The sequence below is a fragment of the Rhinolophus hipposideros genome (genome assembly GCF_964194185.1).
Source record: "Rhinolophus hipposideros genome assembly, chromosome: 20".
Classification (NCBI taxonomy): domain Eukaryota; kingdom Metazoa; phylum Chordata; class Mammalia; order Chiroptera; family Rhinolophidae; genus Rhinolophus; species Rhinolophus hipposideros.
In genome coordinates, this window is record NC_138066.1 from 17,335,099 (window position 1) to 17,353,544 (window position 18,446).

Below are 18,446 nucleotides of genomic sequence, written 5' to 3' on the forward strand. Positions count from 1 at the left end.
TTACTATGAATGCAGTTGATTTTGCTCCCCGCCTGTGGAGACCCATGAGGTTACGTAACAAATAAGATAAAGCACTCACAATTTGGAAGAGCTCAAAACCCTTAACTGTTACAATAACTAATTTGGGAAAGAGTGAACAAGACCCTGGTTCTGTGTTGGCATCTTTATTGGGCAGTATTTCTCTGGGTGAGGGTGCCCCATGGGGGCTAGGAGGGAACACTGATAAGGGGTTCTGAGGGTGATGCCACAGGATGGCTTAGAGCCGAAATCAATCAAGTCCTTATCCGAGGAGCCTGCAGGCGGAGAGAGGACGAGCGAGCCTGGCCTCCCGCCAGGGCAGGAGGAACCTGGGAAGAGCGCGGAGGGTGGGGTGGAGGTTGGAGGCGGTCGCTCCCCAAGCTGGCAGGGGAGGTTCAAGTGCAGATTGGAAGCCGGAGCTAACGGCTTGGACAAGATTCGGAAGGCCTGGGAGGGGCCCCGAGTGGGCGGAAGTGTGATGTTGAGAGAATAGATGGGGCGGGGCTAAGAAAGGGGCTGGGGGCGGGGCTAAAGCCTGGTGGGTAGGACTAAAAGCTGGCGGTGGGTCTGGAGAGGAATTGGGGATGGGAGTGAGGGCCGGGCCTGAGATAAAGGGGAGGCGCCTGGAAGGAGCTGGGGGGCTTCGGGTGTAGAGCGCGGCTGAAGCTTCGTTCGACTTGAGCTGAGGAGACAGAACAGCCTAGAGCGAGGGCGGGGGAGGTGGGTGGCAGGGTCGGGCAAACATGAGGCGGAGCGCGGCGAAGGGCTGAGGTTAGGGTTTCCGTCTGGCTCCGCCAAGCTGAGGTCCAGGGTGGGACTTCTGCGAGGCAGAGGCTTGTAGAGGGGACGAACTGGGCTGAGCCATGTGGGTCAGGACGACAGTGACGGTTGAAAGGTGGACAGAGGAAAAGCCTGAGGACGAGGACGCCACCTGGGATGAGAGCAGCAGGGGTAAGGAGATTAGGGGAGGGCTTCGAGCAGGGCCAGGCACCGGGGGCCGGCGTGAGGCCCCGAGGAAGGTGCAGGACACGCGGGCCAAGCGCGGGGCTGGGCCGGGCGAGCCTGGGGGCTGGCCCACGCCGAGGCCCTGCGTACCTGGAGAAGAGCCTCCGGGTTTGCCGGCGCAACCCAGCTCGAGCCAGAGCTGCAACCTCTGTGTGTAAGGCTGGAAGGCAGCTCTGTGGCGCAGCCGGGAATCCGGGCCGTCTCCCAGGAAGTGCGGGGCCGGGCTGGAGCCGGTGTCCCAGCATTCGTCCTTGGCTGGGGCTGGGGCTGGGGCTGGGGCTGGGGCGGGCGGTTCCATTGCCTCAGAAAGGAGCCTGCAGGTTCCACGTGTGACATCACAATCGCACACAGCTGTGGGCGGGGCCCGGGCGGCATTTCCAAGGAGACCAGTGCACGCTGCCCCTGCCTTGCTCCCTCCTGTTCCCTCCCTCCCTTTCTTGGTTTCTCCCTCTTTCCCTCCTTCCCTCCCCACCCCCGTTCAGTTCCTCTGGTGTCCACCCTGGAACCCTATCGTCTGTGCTCTGAGGGCGCGGGGAGCTCCTCAGCCCGCAGGACTGGGAGGATTCTGAACAAATGAGCATCACCTGTGAGTTTTGAGTTAGGCCCTGGCGCCAGGGTTGATGCCCTAGGGAGAGAGACCCCAAGCCTCCCTAGTCCTTTCAAGCTATCATCTTTCACATTCATGATGAAGTCCCCCCCCCCCACCCCCGTGTCCAACCGCAATCATTTCTGCTGCAAGAGCTCTGGACTGCTGCTTCAGTCGGAGCTCTCTCCTGTGAAACTAGAGAGCAGATGGCCTTTCTCAGGTCTGAGGAAAGGTACTAAGTCCCTCCCCTTGGCAGATGATTGTCAACGCTTCCTGGAGGCTTGGGGGAACTTAGTGGACCCTACATATACGCCTCTTTCATGGTGACTCTGAAGAGAGCAAAGAAAGCGGAGTCAGACAAAGCAGTTTGAATCCTGAGCCTGGCTCAGGGCCCTCTGGCCTGACCTTAAGTCCAGGCTGGATGAGGGAGGCTGTGGAGTCAGGATTGGGTAAAACCAGAGGATTAGAGTTGAGCAGGTGTAATAGGGAGTGACAGCTGGCAGGACAGGTTTTGGAAAGGAACCCCAAGTGGAGAGAGCTGAAAGAGCACAGGCTATAGAGCCAGGAGTACTGGGTTTGAATCTTGTCTCTGCCGTCTATTAACTTGTGTCTTTGGACAAGTCAACTTATTCTGAATCTGTGTCCCCAGCCTTAGAATGGGCTGTGGCGAGCATTTGGAATCAAAGGCACATTTTAAAAGCCCAGCCCAGTGCCTGACATTGGGAAAATGCTCATCCTGGGTCCATTCTCTTTCCCTAAGAAAATCCCCAGGTTTGAACTCTGGACAGAATCTCCATTGCATAGCTTCTTTGTGGCTCCAATAGGGGGTTTATTCTGTTGTACTCATGTATTTATTCAATCACCCAACATTTACTGAGTACTTTCTGTGTCCCAGGATCCGAGATAGAGAGGCAGATGAAATATGGACCTTGTTCTAAAGTTAAAGTACCATGGCAGGGTTGAGGGGTACAAGATATGTGGGACCAATTCTACTTGGATAGCATTGTTCTAAGATGAGCAGGAGCGGGAATGGAAACAGGAGAAGGAATAGAGAAGGGAGGGGTCGGAGGAGGGATGGATGGGTAGGAAGAAGCGATAACTGAGGAAGGAACCAGGGCCCGGGTCCTGGGGGAGGGGAGAGACAGCTATGTCATAAGGAGTTTGCACCTCATCCTGAAAGACAGTCGAACGCTATTAAAGAGGAGGAACATGGTGGAACAGTTGGCATTCTAGAAAACTCAGTTTGGCTGCATTGTGAGTACTGGATGAGGGTAGTGAGATAGGAGGCAGGAAGGCTACTGCAGTCGTCTTGGCCAGAGATAAGGGGGGCAGGCAGGCGTGGTGAAACTCGGTCCTCAAGTTGGTGTAGAAGTGAGGGGAAGGATGACTCCCGGTTCAGCTCCTATTATGCTTCTTCCGAGAAGTATTTCCTAATCCGTCGTACTCCGCACCGTCTCAGGAGGGGTCCCAGTTCTCTGCTCCCACAGGCCTTCCTCCCCACTACTTCCTTCCCTGTCAGTGTCTGCATCGTTCCACCGTCCTGAACTATTCCACATACCTTGCCTGCATCCCTCTCCCAGCCCTTTGCGAGCAGGAACCGTTTTTTGTTGTTGTTTTTTGTTTTTTAAAATCTCTGCATCTCTCGGATGCAGCTGGGGCTTGACACATGGAGCTTCTCAGGTTCCCATGGGGCGCTGTGGCCACCTTTCTGTACTGTCTCAGATATAAACAGGTTACCCGGCTGGCAAAGAGGACATCTGTGTGTGGCGTCCAGCACTGATGCGTCATCTACTGTCTCCTCTGAAGGTGGGTCCAGGGGTCCCCGCCACACCTCACTTGGGAAAGCGGATACCTTGGCGGGAGGCAGGATGAAGGGGTGTTTGGTCCTGAAGGGTTACCCAGCTGCCCCACCCCCACCCCACCCCCTACTCATGCCACAGAGGGTCCCTTTCTGGAGGTCACAGTCACTCCTTTCCTTTGTATGGCACCTTAGATGCACAAATATCTTTGACATGGGAGCTGAGTCCTCCCAACCCTGAAAAATAAGTATTACCACCATCCTTATTTGGTGGACAAGGAAATGAAGACTCAGAAGAGTAAAGTAACTTGCCCAAGGTCACCCAGCTAGTAAGTGACAGAGCCAAGACTTGGATTTAGGCCTGTCTGACTTTGACTTAAGGTTTTGCCTCAAATGCCTTATGAAGAAAGGGCATGAGGAGAGGAAGCAGAAAGGGAGGCCACCAAATGGGTCAGGGGTGTGTGGGGGAACCTGGGACCCTCACAGCCTAGTAGAGGAAGGGAAGGGAGGGGCAAGGTGGGGCAAGGCTCGGACCAAGCTGCTATTTACTCATCTCTCAAGTACTTTAAAGCCACTTGGGTTAACACACCCCTAACCTGGGTTATATGAGATCTTGCCCCAGTTCTACCCCTCGTAGGAATGGGCAAAGGTGTAACCCTCTTGGCCTCTTTGGAGGGAGTTAGCCAGCCGTAGCACCCCATGCCAGGCTGCCACAGAAGTCATTGGTGCTCGCCCACTTCTTCCTTCCGAGGTGGGTGCAGCCAGTCTACGGCGGACTTGCAGGAAGGTGCCTTGTCCTTTCTGCCCTGGTGTGTGAAACTTTGGGCACATGGAGTCACTTCATGGGTGTACCTTTTAGTGGGTGGCCAGAGGGGAGAGCCAGTAGTAGACTGGAACCTTCGGCAGGGTCAGAGGTGAGGCAGTGTGGGCAGAGGCTGAGAGACTCCAGTGTATGTCCAGGACTTGCATTCAGCTGAGCAAAAGAGGTGGGGACCCTTCTCCAGAGCTTTCCCCTAATCCCACATTCTCACCCCAGCAGCTTCTCCCCTGTGCTCTGGGAAAGGGAACATGGTATCTGTGCTGCCTACAAGGGGTGGAAGGGCGCATGCTGGAGGTGGGTTCAAGTCTGTGGCTCTAAGGGCTGAGGAAAGAGAATGGATGGGTAGTGGGAACTTGAGTAAAGAGCCGGGGAGGGAGGGGGAGAATTAAGAGTGAGCGTGGGAAAGGGGAGAAAAGTGAGACAGGTGTCCAAAGAGAGAAGAGGGTTGGAGAAGAGAAAAGGGAAGGAGTAGAGTCAGGAGAAGCCGAGGAGCGTGACGTGTGGTGTTTCGGCCTTTGCTCTCCTCCATGCATGAGCCACTGTGCTATAGCAGGCCTTGGCGCCCGAGTGGCTTCAGAGGCTGAAGGGTCGACGAAAGCCTCCTGGGTCTGTGCAGGCCAGGCATAGGAAGGGACGACGTTGCTGTTGCCGGCTCTAATCGCTGGAGACTCTGAAGTGGCACTCCGGCGTGACACGGCAAGAGGGCCTTCCCCTACCCAGGCACCCTGACAACTCTGAGCGGCTGGGTGACGCAGGAGTCAGTGGAGGGCCCCAGGAGGGTAGACTCCCATGGAAGGCAGGGGTGGGGAAGAGGCAGGTGTCACGGGACAGCAAGGGGGACTTGGTGAGGACCCTGGTGAGACAATTTCCTGGGAGTGTGCAGGGGGTAGGCAGATGCATGCAGTGGCGTGGGGAACGTGGAGCGCTGAGACCCGGGCTACTAGTGGGCTGGATTGCTACTATGAAGAAGAAACAGCTTGGCAGGGCGGTGGCAGATGAATTCGGTGAAGAGTTTAGACTGAGCCGTGGGAGGGGAGCCCCACGCAGGTGCTGCTGCCCGTGTGACCCAGACTCCTACCCCTCAGGTGAATTCAAGGACACTGACAGGTGCTGTTGGAAACACAAGCAGTGCACTGGGCACATCATCCACCCTTTCACCTCTGACTGTGGCCACTACAACCTGCACCTGCACTCTGTCAGCCACTGCGACTGTGATTCTAGGTAAGGACTCTCCACCTTGGGGGACCCCCAGCCCAGGAGACTTCTGGGCAGAGGCAGGTCCAAACTTTCACTGCGGTTCCTTCCTTTAGCTTTGACCTGACACTGCCAGCCCAGCCTCCGCTTTGTAAACCCAGCAGGCTCTGCTCTAAGAGCAATGGGGAGGAGGTCTTTTGGCAGCCTGGGCTGAGCCCAGGGAAAGCACTGTCCCTCAGGCTTCTGGCTCTGGGCCCTGGGGAGCCGTGGCGGTGTGGGAGCCAGGCTGAGTCCCCTGTGTGGCAGGGTGAAGGAGTGCTTAGAGAAGACCAATAGCAGCGGCTCCCAAGATGTAGGCCCAACCTGCTCCCGAGATGTGGGCTCAGCCTGTTTCAGCGTCATCCAGACCCCTTGCTTTGGGCTCATCCCAGAGGAAGAGTATGTGGAACGGTTCTGGTATGGCTGGTGAGTGCGGGCAGACTGACGGGGGGCATGAGGGGGCACCAGCCCCCACTGTCAACTTTCTCTTTCCCTGTCTTCCCTCCCAGGTGCCAAAGCTATAGGCCTCTTTCTGTGGCAGTGATCCACCATCCCATCCACCATAAGTGTGGGGCAGATGACCTAAATGAGGAGGAAGAGGAAGAGGAGGAAGCAGGCAAGCCTCCCATCCCCACCCAGGTGGGGCCCACCCCCCCCAGCGACGCAGGCATAGGCCCGGGCCCGGCCATGGCCCCCCCTGACTCGGCGGCTCCCATCACCATCTGGCGCTCTGAGAGCCCCACCGGGAAGTCCCAGGGCAGCAAAGTTCTTAAGAAGGTCAAGAAGAAAAAGGAAAAAGAGAAAGACAAGGAGGAGGACACGGATGAGAAGGCAAAGCTGAAGAAAAAAGTCAAGAAGGGCAAGCTGACTAAGAAGAAAAGCCTAGTTAAGTCAGATTCTTCACCCGCCGACCTGAGCAGAGCAGGAAGCCCAAGGGACTTGGCCAGGATGTCAGAGTCCAGTCCAGACAGCCGGGAGGACCTGGACAGTGAGGACAGCTACAATGACCCCAGGCCAGAAGAACTCTCCAGTGAGGATATCGTGGAGTCCTCATCGCCCAGGAAGAGAGACAAGAACATAGGCCTGGCCAAGAAGCCTGGGCCGAAGGCCTCTCCCATCAAGGTCAACAAGAGGAAATCTCCCCCAGCATCAAACCCCAACCTCAGTTGAGGCCAGGGCAACGGGTGAAGAATAAATACCATCAAGCCAGTAGCTGACCCCCTGCTGCTGTTCTCTCCCCCTCCAACCATGCTACTTCTGCGGGGAGGGAGTGGGCTCTGGGCATGGAGGGAGCAAAGGGGCTCGGGGGCTGCAGGGGTTTCTGAAGGGTAATCAGTCTTTCAAGAAGTCCATGAGAAGGTAGGTGGGAGGGCAGGGGAGGAGCAGTTTCTCTTGAACATTCTAGGCTCAGGACAGAAGAGCACATGTGGGAGGAGTGGGAAGGCGGCTTCCCATCTGCTGGGAGACTGATCTGTGTGAAATCCACTCAGGGACAGTGGGACTGTCTGCAGTGACACTCCGAATAAACGAAACCTTTCAACCCACGCTGCCACTGTATCTGGTCTTTACCTCCTCTAAGTAGCCCTGGGGAGGGTGCTGCTAGGTCCTTCTAGAACTTTTGTGCTAAAGGGAACTGAACTGAGTTCCCAGCAGAAGGCCAGCTCCTCCCATCCCCAACTCCTGCCAACAAACAGCCAAAGAGATCTTGAATGAAGAAAAGCAAGGAAGGGAACTCACCAAGTTTGGGCAGCAGTGGCCTTTTTTGACTTCTCTGCTGAGCCCCAAGCAGAGAAAAGGGAGTGGGAAAGCCTAACTTTCCCAGCACCAACTCAGAGCTGTGAGACAAAACCCTTGTGAAGACACAGGGAGCTCAGGAGTCACAATAAAAGAGGCAGTGGGGCTGGGGGCAAGGACGAGGGCCCGGGGACGGGCCTTCCCTATAATAGACCCGCTCCTCTTTCCAGGGCCAGTATGTATGAGGGAGCAGGTGAGCGTGGGGCCCATCCTGGGCCAGACGCACTTGACTCGTGTAGAGGTAGAGACTAAGGTACCAGTGGTAAAAGGGGGAGCAATAGAGGAGCAGGGGCTCAAGCTAACAAACCCAGATTTACTTGTGGCTTTCTCAAATGTGCCAAAGAAGTCTACAGATGCTCTTTGACTTACATACGATGGGTGTACATCATAGGCTGGAAATACCCTTACGTTGAAAAAGCACTTAATACACCTGAACAGGAGAGTAGCCGAGCAGACCGTCCACGTGCTCAGAACACCCACACTAGCTACAGCTGGGCAAAAGCACCTAACACAGTGAACAACACGCTGTGAGTATTGGTGGCTGGTCACCATGCCCAGGCCTGGGGATCATGTGGCCGACTGGGCTCTCTGCTGCTGCCGCCCAGCATCACGAGAGAGTAATGTAACGCATATCACCAGCCCCGGAAAAGAGCAAAATCCACAATGCGAAGCATGGTTTCTACCGGATGTGTATCGCTTTCGCACCATCAAGTCAAACCCCTAAGCTGACCCACTGTAAGTTGGGCACGGTCTCCGTCAGACACAGTGGGTAGGGGGCTGTATGTGAGTGGAATAATAACAGCTGCTAACGTTTACTGAGGCCTTGTGAGGCCCCAGGCATTGGGTGAAGCACGTCATTCTCAGTCCTCACAGATGCCCTGACGAAGCAGGTGTCACCACCTCCGTTTTACAGATAAGCTGGCTCAGAAATAGAAGAACGCTCAAGGTCACAGGGCTGGGAAGTGGAGCAGGCACGTGACCCCAGGCAATCCGATGAAGAAGCTGCCGGCTTCTCTGAGTCACTGCCTCTCTGACGGCCTGGCAGAGGGAGTCAGGGAAGCTCTGAGAGCTCCAAACACTGCTTTAAAAGCCACCCCTCAAGAGCCAGAGTTGGGAGAGAGGCTTTGCCAAGTGCTCTGTAAAAACACTGTTTATTCAAATGACAGGCAGGAAGCAGTGGCGGTGGGTGAGGGTGGCCAGGCTGGGGCTGGGCAGGTTAGCACTGCGACCCCATGTCCCCTGCAAGCCTGCTTCGATAGCCACCCAAGCTGTTGGCGTCAGGGTCAGAAACACTTCCCCTCCTCTCCTTCCTGCCCCAAACTGAATAAATAGCATCCGTCTCCCCACAAGAGCAGGGGGAGACTCATGTGCTGAGCTTGGTGCCCGGTCACAGCCCAGAGTCAGGTGAGGGCAGAAGCTCAAAATGGCTTGTAGGGAGTAGAATACAAAACTGTTCTACTCTCATTCTCATCTTCCTCTTCTTCCTCCCTGCCACACTCTTCTCCCGGCCTGGTCCCAGGACAGGTGGGTGGTGAGTGCCTGGAGTGGGAGAACTGTCGACTAGTGTACACTGAGCTCAAGTTCACATGGCCTTCCAGCCTGTCACCCATACAGGCTGACCACCAAACAGAACGTCAATTCGTGCCACTTTATGGAAAAAGAGGAGCAGGGAGTGAGGCAGGCCTCCCCCAGCCTCAGAGGTAACCAGAGTCCTAGGAGCGGGTCCCCTACCGATCCATCTCATCCAAGAGAGGGGTGGCATCGCCAGCAATGGACATAGGGGTGCTTTCGATCATAGGGCTGGGGGAGGGCCGAGGTGTAAGTCGCTGCTTCTGTTTCCGCCGCTCTGCCTCCTTTTCCTGCAGCCACTGCTCTGCCATCTTCCCCCAGTCGATGGCTGCATGGCTGTTGGACCTGGGAGGGAGAAGGGGCCTTTGAGATCGGGACTCTTCAGGGGCTCATTAGAAGAAAGCCTTCCCACCAATCACTGGTGAACAGAGGGCCCTTGCAGAAATGGCCCTCAGACCCAGGGGCAACAGCCATGGCCACCTCCCACACTGTTCTCTTCTCCCAGAAAGCAGTCCTTGTGGGGACATCACCTGGGTCACGGCTCTCAGAAGATCCAGAGCACTTGCCTATGCTAAGTCCCTTGGCCTCTTGACAGCCCCTGCCCCTACTAAGAGCTCCACGCTACCATCCATATACTTACTTTGGCTGCTGCTGCCGTTGCCGAGAGCTGGACGAGGGCTGGGGCTGGGCCTGGGCAGATTGCGGGGTGGTACTGGCCTGTAGCTGGTGGTACTGTGGGGTGGTGATGGGCTGGCTTGGGGTCGTGTAGGAGTAGCTGGGGGTCATTAGAGGGGTGGCCACTGGCTGCTGCGCGGGCGTTGGGAACACCTGGATAAGGGTGAATAGTTAAATGGGGGTGAGTTTGGGGCCTATTTGGTCTTCCTGTAAATTACTGGCAAGCTGAAAATTCAGGCTCAGCACAGGGTTTTCCAGCCAACCCTCTCCTGAGCAGCGTATGATTCTGAGCAGCAGAGGTAGGCCAATGGGATGGGACCAGGTACAAGGGGGCCTACCAGGCCTAACCCCCTCAGGTTTCTAATAGCTTAAGGGTTCCAAAAATCCCAAAGGACTCTGTGGAAAGGTCAGGCCTTATATCTTATTCCTTCTCCCCTCAAATGGGCCTGAGAAAAGGAGCGTCTGTTGGAGACAATTCCTAAGGCTCATCTATGCACATAAAGGTTTAGGCACCGCCAGAGGCCAGTATATGGTTACGGGTTGGTAAAGGATGACTGTTCCCTTTTACTCTTTCCCACCCTCCACGAGAGCTTCCCCTCCAAGGCACGTACGTGGTAAGCGCTGCTGCCCCCTCCACTGCCACCATAGCCATACTGGCTGGAGGCCCACTGGGCTGGGGTAGCATTGGGGTTCTGTCCTTGGCCTGTCACAGCAGCAATAGCACTGAACATCTGCGAAGTCATGTTCTGGGGCAGAGCGTTCACGGCCCGTGTCAGATCTGTAAGCACACACAGGCGGGAGATGGCACGTTAGAGGTGGCAGTCCTGCTAGCTTCGTCCCTGACCCCCAGTCCCAGGCACGGGCTCCTTGCCTGCAAGGTTGATGTTAGCTGGCGTGGCATTGATTGAAGCAGGTGTCCGGGTCCTGCTACTGCTACTGGGGGTGATGCCTACAGGAAACAGCCGGAGTCAGTTATGTTTCTGTTTTCATCATTTAGGGAGTTGGAGGAAATACTGAGAAAAAAATGAAGCTACACAGGCCAAGTGGCTGGAGGACCTTCCTGATGCTAGGAGATTGGAGGAGGAGAGAGAGAGCTGCAGTGACAGCCTATGCCTCACCCCCTCCCACAGGCCAGTGATTAGCTTGATTCAGAGCCTAGGCTTTCCTCCAACCACACCCCAGAAGTCAGAGAGAGTAGAACTCACCTGGTACAGGATCCTGGTAATGATCCTTAAACCATCTGAAAAGTCCATTCACAGTTGGGAAGATTTGGCCCCTGTACCGGAATCCTTCTGGAGTCACCGTTACATATTCTATCCTGGGATTTTGGAAGGAAACATGCATCAGACACCACTTGGGGCCAGCTGTGAGAGAGCGGCCAGAACAGACGTCCACCATATGCAGTAGCCACACGGGGTGCTGGGGGAAAGGAGAGATGAAAGAGCCAGTCCCTGACCCTGTGAAAGGAGGCTGCACTCTGGGGAAGTGAGGACTGCGGAGCATAGTCAAAGCCAGGAGTCAGCAGCCCCTGGTGTGCTCTGTACAGGTGCCGGGGGACGGCTTGCTGGGGGCTGGGCCACCATCCTGGGGCTGCAGTCTGATGGCAGCACCCTGCAGGTGAGGGTGAGCCTCAGGTCACACAGTGTCAGGGTTGGAAGGGTCCCCTAGGGCAGTTAAACACAACGCCCCGTGAGCCGGAATCTGGAAGCGCCTCTGCGGGTGGTTGGTCTGCCTCTGCAGAGCACAGCACGGACAGGAGGCCTGGCTCTGCGTTCAGACCCAGTTCTAGTTCCAGTTTTGGCTCTGCTACTCATCACCTGTATGACTGTCCAAAGTTACTAAACCTCAATCTCAGCCTCGTCTGTAAAATGAGGATAACAGTATTTAAACCTATAGGGTGGGCTGTGAAGAATAAATGACTCAGTGCGTGTAAAGCACTTGTCACACACCACCTAAAATAGAGCCGTGCTCAGTAAAGGACAGCTGTCAACAGACAATGCTAAGCACGGCAAAGTTCTCCTTTATATTAAGCTGAAACCTGCTTCCTAAATCTTCTACTTGAGTGTTGTTCCTTCTGCAACACAAGGAGTCTGTGCCACTTTCCACAGGAAGCTACCATGCTGCCTTTGCTCCCGGTTAAAGGTCCCGTTTGCTCAACTGTTCCTCATGGGACAGTTACCAACCTCCACAGAGCCCTGGCTGCCACCCTCTGGAAGCATGTTGGTGAATGAGAACAGGCTTCTCAGAAACACGCACGATATTCCAGATGGGCCCAAGAGGGTTGGTGCAGGGACCAGAGTCTAGAGTGTGCCATCTGGCCACTGAGCCCTTTACTAACCTCATCTACGCGCTGCATCACAGGCAGGCAGTACAGGGATCAGAGCAGAAGCGTACAGGCCTTGGCCAAGGGCCGAAGAGAGGACGGGGTACAGAGGAGGCTAGTATGGTTACCAGTCTGGGGAACAGACACCAAGCAAGCAGGTCTAAGGAGACGACTTGATCCGATTCAGGGAGAGCACTAGAGAGCCCCAGAAAAAGGAACACCCAGGAAGGCCAGCCTGTGAGTCATACGAACAGGAGCAGAGCGGGTCAACAGTAGGAAGAAGAGATACTGTCCTGACCCATCCCTTCCATGAGGGCGCAAGTTATCAGACTAGATAGAGCAACAGTCAGTTACCATGTGCGGAAAGACCAAGCCAGGGTGAAGCAGAGTGAAAAGGAGAGACCATTGTGCTGGCCCCCATCTTTGCCAGTCAGGTGGAGAGAGTATCTGAAGATTTCCATCACTCCTTGGGAGGAGGAGAAGAGGCAAAGGGAACTCCTTTTCACAGGGCTGAGGAAAGCGCATTTCTTACTGAATCTTTGCCTTTTGCCTCTAAATATCCTCTTTCCCCGCCTCCATCTCTGCCTCTATTCTAAACATACAAGGAGAAAGGCAGTCCAGCAGAACAAGGGAGAACACTGCTCTGGGGCCTCTAACTCCCCTGCTAGCCTGTCTGCGGACCCCAGCGGCAGCACCTTCTCAGCACCAGTGCTCACCTGGGTTTACCCCGGGGCTGGTATCCCAGTAGGAACTTGCCGGGCAGTTCCTTGCAGGCACAGATGAAATAAGGGATGAAGGTGGGCTTCTCCTTCTTAGTTTTGATGAGCAGCTCCTCTAATTTCTGGGGGTAGAATGAGGGGGAGAGGTTGGGATAGCAGCATGCTTGGTACACAATGTCTGGCGCATACATGAAGTACACCTCCTTCACCAGCTGAGCGACCCCTACACTGAAGGGAAACCATACATTCTTAAGTGACTGGGAGGGGTCATCCCTTGTGGGGCCCTGGGCTCACCTTACGGTCCCCACCGCTGCAGTCCTGATAATACTTGTGGTTTAGAAGGTCCCGGGCAAAGGATGCCATGGGCTGGACATAGCGGGCAACAATCTCATCCAAGTCTTCAAATTCCTGTGGGAAGGCAAAGGTCATATCCAGAGCTGAGATTCCTGGCCCTTCATCAAATCCACTCAGAAGAGAACCCATGGGAGGGGATGGACTTCCCACCCCTGCTGTAGCCTCATTCCATTGCAAAGTCCCGTCAATTTATCCATCTGTTTGAGTTGTGCCCAGATTTAAAGTTTACAAGGCATAACATTATTTAAATCATAACTCTAACTCTCTCCTGGTGCTTGGGAACAATAGGGAGCTTCATAAAATTTCACTTCACTAAAAACAGGAAAGAGAAACTTGATGTGTATGTGTGTGTGCGTGCGTGTGCACGAACAAGTACATGCGCCTGCATGTGTATTTTCTCTTCTTCCACTGGCTCTCTTTAGGTAGTCTATTTCAAAATTTGGAGGACAAAGAAGGAAGGAGCAAAACATACAAAATTAATATCAAATGCCTCATTTCACAATGAAGCTCCTGTTTGGGGCTGTGAAGCTAAAATACATACAATGCATACAAGTTACTAATGGCAGGTGAAAGTGCCAGAAGTGGCTCTTTTCTGGAAGCAGGAGTGGGGATGGGAAGTGAGCTGGGGCTGGCTCTCACCTCACTGTTGATCCACAGGGTGGCTCCCAGGCTGAAGGCATTTTCCTTGCCCTCTTCCCGCACGTCCACGTGCTGGTAGATGCCGTCACTGACTTTCCAGGTGACTGTCAGGTGATTTTCACCCTTGCTGCTTGGTCGGATGATCACATCTCCCTGGTCCATGGTCTCCATCATCTTTTCTGCTTGCTTGAAATTTATATTATGGAAGGATGGGTGTGCGATCACTCGCTTGATATATGCTGAAGAGGGCAGGAAAGAAGTACAGATCAGGGGATGGGACTGGGAACCATCAGCAATGGGACAAACCATGGCTTAATTTCTGATCCACTGTCGAATTCTGAGACTCTTTTATCCTCGCGGGGCCTGGCTTCTCTGATGTGAAAGATGTGTTAACCTGGGTTCCTACGGTGCTGAGAGAATGAAGCTTTCAGAGTCCCAGTGCATGAGCAAAGACAATATGACCCAAGACGACCCTGGTTTCTGGCCCTGCCAATCACTCCCTTTCATGATCTCTCTGGGCCTCCGCACCTCAAAGCTGAGCACTCACTCCCACCAGGAGGCTGAGCAAGGGACACAGCCATCAGCACGCGCATCCCACAGGAGAGCTGCCGAGACGTGGGGTGCACAGGCATGGTGGTGGGCACACTCACTGGTCCGCTGCTGCTTCCGCTTCATGTCCTCCTCCTGCTTGTGGTCTGCTGCTTCGGCATCGAAGTCATAGTACGTGTCCTTGGGCAGCTTCCACTCGTTGTTCCGGTCCATGAGGTCCGAGGTGCGGCAGGTCAGGTCTGCGCTAAACTTCTCGATGTCAATCTTCATGATGCGGCAGTGAACAGTCATTCCCACCTAGATCCACAGAACATTTGAGCTGGAAGGGACAAAGATGATCTAGCCCAATGCCGTTTTACATTTGAGAAAACCAAAATGCAGGCAGGAAGGTGCAGTGACTTGTCTGAAGCCAGCCAGCTACTGAAGGGCACACGAGGAGTCTGGGGTTGAGTCCGGCCTGCAGACTACAGGCTGTGTCGTGTCCTGAGGCCTCCCACTCGAGGCAGAAAAACCAACTGGAGTCTACTGGGACCTCTCCTGTCACTGGCACTATTCCCTTCTCCCATAAAGCTGCCTAGTTACTGCTCCGAGGAGGCAATCAAAATCTGGCTGCCCTTTTTTGGAGGGGAAGCAAAATAATCGCTGTTTTCTGTACTTCAGCTTTGACATGAACCAGTCTTGCTACACAGTGGCAAAAGCCACTCACTCTGCAGAGCTCACCCTCTGAAAATCTCCCTGGCTTCCTTCATTAGGAATCTTTCCCCAGCCTTCCTAAGTCTGCAGTTCTCAGGGGGTCACGACACTTAGAACCAGAGAATTTGACAGATCTGGTACCAGCCATGTCACGAACTAACTGGTTGATCCTGGAATAGGCACTTGAATTTCTTTGAAAAAAGAAGGTATTGGGGCCGGCCCGGTGGCTCAGGCGGTTAGAGCTCCGTGCTCCTAACTCCAAAGGCTGCAGGTTCGATTCCCACATGGCCAGTGGGCTCTCAACCACAAGGTTGCCAGTTCAATTCCTCGAGTCCCGCAGGGATGGTGGGCGGTGCCCCCTGCAACTAAGATTGAACACGGCACCTTGAGCTGAGCTGCCTCCCAGATGGCTCAGTTGGTTGGAGAGCGTCCTCTCAACCACAAGGTTGCTGGTTCGATTCCCGCAAGGGATGGTGGGCTGCACCCCTGCAGCTAGCAACGGCAACTGGACCTAGAGCTGAGCTGCGCCCTCCACAACTAAGACTGAAAGGACAACTTGACTTGGAAAAAAGGTCGTGGAAGTACACACTGTTCCCCAATAAAGTCCTGTTCCCCTTCCCCAATAAAATCTTTAAAGGAAAAAAAAAAGAAAAAAGAAGGTATTATATAATATTTTCTTTCCTGTCAGGTGGTGAGATTAGAGACAACATATGTAAATGTTAGGTACTGGTACCTAGTGTGTACATACATAATTAATGGCAGGAGAAGACTAGAACAGAAAGGGAGCTTAGCCTTTGTGTCTCCCAGCATGTAATGCTGACGCCTGCTTCCTGCCCGCTGGACTAAACCACAACTTCCCCCACAGGAAGACAGAGCCCTCTCCCAAAGGGCTGGCAACTTGATGAAATTTCACAAGCAGTGAACAAAAGCATTCACATGCTTCTTGCCCTGGCTTCTTTACACTAGTTATAAATACTCCTGAAACTCTCTCCCCACCAGCAGCCACTGGGAACAGAGCCTAACTTCTGGTGGGGCCAGCCCAATGTTAAGAAAGCCCAATTTAGACAGTTGAAAATGGATGTCTTAATGCAGTCATTCATCTACCTTCACTCGTTCCTCTGGTCGCTTTACCACTTTGTCACTGAGGAATTTGGTGGGGATGAAGCCGGTTACACCATTGTCTAGCCGTGTTTTGACCCCGATGGCCTGGCCTGGGCATGAACCGCTGTCAAAGTGGTTCCAGACCTAAAGAGGGCATCAGTAGAAGAGCTTGCTCATTCAGATTCCGGAGATCACACATTCAGAAAAGAGCTGCCAGGGGTGTTGTAATTTATTTTACCATTGACACCTGGTATCATGCCTGAAAACACAATGACTTAGCTACCCACCAACACTGACCTGGTACATCCCCAGTGTTCTTTGACTCACAGCTCATGTTTGGCACTATACAGGCCATCAGATCAATCTTTTATGTTAATTTAACGTACATGTCCCTCTAGCTGCAACAGAGGCTCCTCCCTCCCATTTTGTTCTGACCTAATGGGCAAAAGAAATATTGACGTCAGTTTCCTCAGAACTCATTTTAATGAACCAGGTGGCCCTTGGCTTTCTGTATATCCTGGACAAATCCCACCAGCTTTTTACTGGGTAAAGTTGAGAAACTGTATTTTATAATCCGTTCAACGTTTAAAGACCCAGAAAAAGCTTTCAGGATGGCTTTAATGAGTTCTGACCATGAGTAAGTTAGAGGGTACCTAGAAGAATGGGGGAAAAATTTAAAATGTGTGTGGATTATGAAAAAAACGGAAGGGAGCCTACAGATATCTTCTAACTAGCACAGTGACACTGTGCCTACCCTGCAGGTAAAAAATATATGTCTTTAATCTGGTTGAACTAGATCCCCAGAGAATGGGAAACAAGGATTAAGGACTGAGCCAGAATTGAAGCACACAGATTATTTCTGACTAGCATACGGAGGGACTTCATATTAGACCTGAATGTGCTCTAGTCCTCTCCCTTCTTTGTGTATGTATTTAAATACACATTAAATAACCCCATTCCCCACTCTTTTCGAGAGCACAGAGACCATTTACTCAAGGAAATTCAGTCACCATGGCAATACTGAAGCACATACCTCGCTTAGTTCAGGGAAATTGTCCTGCTGACAGAAGGGGCATTGCCATAGCCCTGTCTCATCATTGCGGATTGCCTGGTCATAGCTCTCACCCTGTGGACGCCTGTGGGCAATGCCAGTGACATTGCAGATGATGAGCTTCCCTGGAGAAAGGGTAGAGGAGAACAGGGAAGGGAAGAAGAGAATGGGGAGCATGCTAAGAGAACTACAGAGGCGATTCCTTCCCACCAACCTTTTATTGACAGACTCTCTTAAAGCGTCTGCACTCACTGCCCTCACATCTTTGAAAGGGAATATCTTCCCCTGATTTGCTGACAAGGGAAAATGAGGCCTATAAAAGTGATTTCATGAAGATCCTGCAGCAGGTTATAATGTAACGTGACCTTGAACTCAGTTTTCACTTCTAGCCCAGAGTTCTATAATCTTCAAAACTCCCCGGGTACAGTACAGACCTGCCTTGTCCTGCTGGAGTTGTGGCGTGGTTTGAATGCATACAGTAAGTGCATCCTCCCCACCCCTAACTCTCCTCCTGCAACTAAAAAGCAGACCCAGAATTTACCAATGTAGAAGGTCTCTGGTGTTTCTTTGGTTAACATATTGAAGATCTCCTCTGTGTTTGGAGAGCGGTAGGCTGTCCGGAGGTCCTTATACCGACAGCTCAGCTCTGCCCGGATGTCGTACAAGGTGATATGCTTGTCACCATAGCCCTGGGGAAGAAGCCCATTAAGAGGAGCCTTGTAACTGTTCTCCGACCTGAGCCCTGAGCCTTTGAATGAAAGGAGTAGGCCAGGAGGCTCCTGTCAGGGCTTCTCTCTTCTTCTTTTCCCTCGACGTTAACTAAAGGTTTTCAAACTTCTTAGTCCTGGGACACTGTTCTATAATAAAAATCCTTCACGGAACCCCAATGTATAAAATAGACAAATGCGCAGCTGTACCGCTGGAAAGGAGGAAGAGGGTCTAGAAGGAGACTGCTGCTGACCCCCTCCAAGCTCCCTCTTGCCCCCCGCAATGACTGCAGCAGTCTCTGAGACTGGCTTGGCTCTTTACAAGCAGACTGACAACTTCCTTGAGAACCCAGCACAGCTTGGGAGAAGGGAAGATCCAGTTTCCCACACTAATAGTACTGGGGGTTCTCGGGATACTCGCTGCCTGCGTCTCCTCCCACCTCGCCCCGGGGAACGGTTTTTATGCTCTGCTGTCTCCATCGTCACCCACCTGCCTCTCTAGTTCTTCTGCGAAGGCGTCCAGGTCCAGGTCCTTGAGTCGCTCTGGGTTTTCCAAGATCTCTTCCAGGGCTCCTGCGGGATTGGCATCCTCGGCCGACTCATCATATTCCAGAGCATCCACTGCCATCTTCCTGGCCCACTCATAGGTCTCAGGGTGGACGCGAGAACCATCGAGGACTTCAATATATGAGTCAGTGCTGAAGGAAAGGCAGAAGACAGGCAAGATATATACAAGCGGATTCTAGTAAGAGCCCAAACGTCCACCAATGGGGAACTGGTTACATAAATCAGCGTACCTCTATACAATGGGA

General features: G+C 53.4%; 2 protein-coding genes and 1 long non-coding RNA gene across 11 annotated transcripts in view; 1 reads left to right on the plus strand and 2 right to left on the minus strand.

Moving 5' to 3' along the window:
* Window positions 1-148: 148 nt before the first annotated feature.
* LOC308488817 lies at window positions 149-1,252 on the minus strand. Its single transcript, XR_013991976.1, has 2 exons — window positions 1,114-1,252; window positions 149-949 (listed from the first exon to the last, which is right to left on the minus strand). It is a non-coding gene; the product is annotated as an uncharacterized lncRNA (long non-coding RNA).
* Window positions 532-7,016, plus strand: PROCA1 (protein interacting with cyclin A1). Of its 7 annotated transcripts, none has more exons than XM_081028980.1 (6): window positions 811-969; window positions 3,262-3,415; window positions 4,447-4,521; window positions 5,313-5,448; window positions 5,728-5,886; window positions 5,970-7,005. In XM_081028980.1, the coding sequence occupies exons 1-6, from the start codon at window positions 955-957 to the stop codon at window positions 6,628-6,630; spliced, it is 1,200 nt and encodes a 399-aa protein (XP_080885106.1). In that variant the 5' UTR covers window positions 811-954; the 3' UTR covers window positions 6,631-7,005. The 7 variants fall into 7 exon arrangements, with proteins under 7 accessions (XP_080885108.1, XP_080885111.1, XP_080885106.1 ...); XM_081028979.1 differs by having other exon boundaries at window positions 830-969; window positions 3,332-3,415; XM_081028982.1 differs by lacking the exon at window positions 4,447-4,521 and having other exon boundaries at window positions 532-969.
* Window positions 7,017-8,386: 1,370 nt separating this feature from the next.
* The window catches only part of SUPT6H (SPT6 homolog, histone chaperone and transcription elongation factor), a 30,120-nt gene continuing 20,060 nt past the window's right edge, over window positions 8,387-18,446 (minus strand). For all 3 annotated transcript variants that reach the window (XM_081029483.1, XM_081029484.1, XM_081029485.1), the window contains 13 exons: window positions 18,125-18,332; window positions 17,469-17,616; window positions 16,910-17,052; window positions 15,880-16,020; window positions 14,184-14,379; window positions 13,534-13,772; window positions 12,835-12,948; window positions 12,538-12,662; window positions 10,704-10,816; window positions 10,370-10,447; window positions 10,110-10,276; window positions 9,464-9,651; window positions 8,387-9,168 (listed from right to left, as the gene is read on the minus strand). In XM_081029483.1, coding sequence (XP_080885609.1) covers window positions 8,982-9,168; window positions 9,464-9,651; window positions 10,110-10,276; window positions 10,370-10,447; window positions 10,704-10,816; window positions 12,538-12,662; window positions 12,835-12,948; window positions 13,534-13,772; window positions 14,184-14,379; window positions 15,880-16,020; window positions 16,910-17,052; window positions 17,469-17,616; window positions 18,125-18,332 — 2,047 coding nt within the window. In that variant the 3' untranslated portion in view covers window positions 8,387-8,981. The remainder of the gene's footprint in view (window positions 9,169-9,463; window positions 9,652-10,109; window positions 10,277-10,369; window positions 10,448-10,703; window positions 10,817-12,537; window positions 12,663-12,834; window positions 12,949-13,533; window positions 13,773-14,183; window positions 14,380-15,879; window positions 16,021-16,909; window positions 17,053-17,468; window positions 17,617-18,124; window positions 18,333-18,446) is intronic.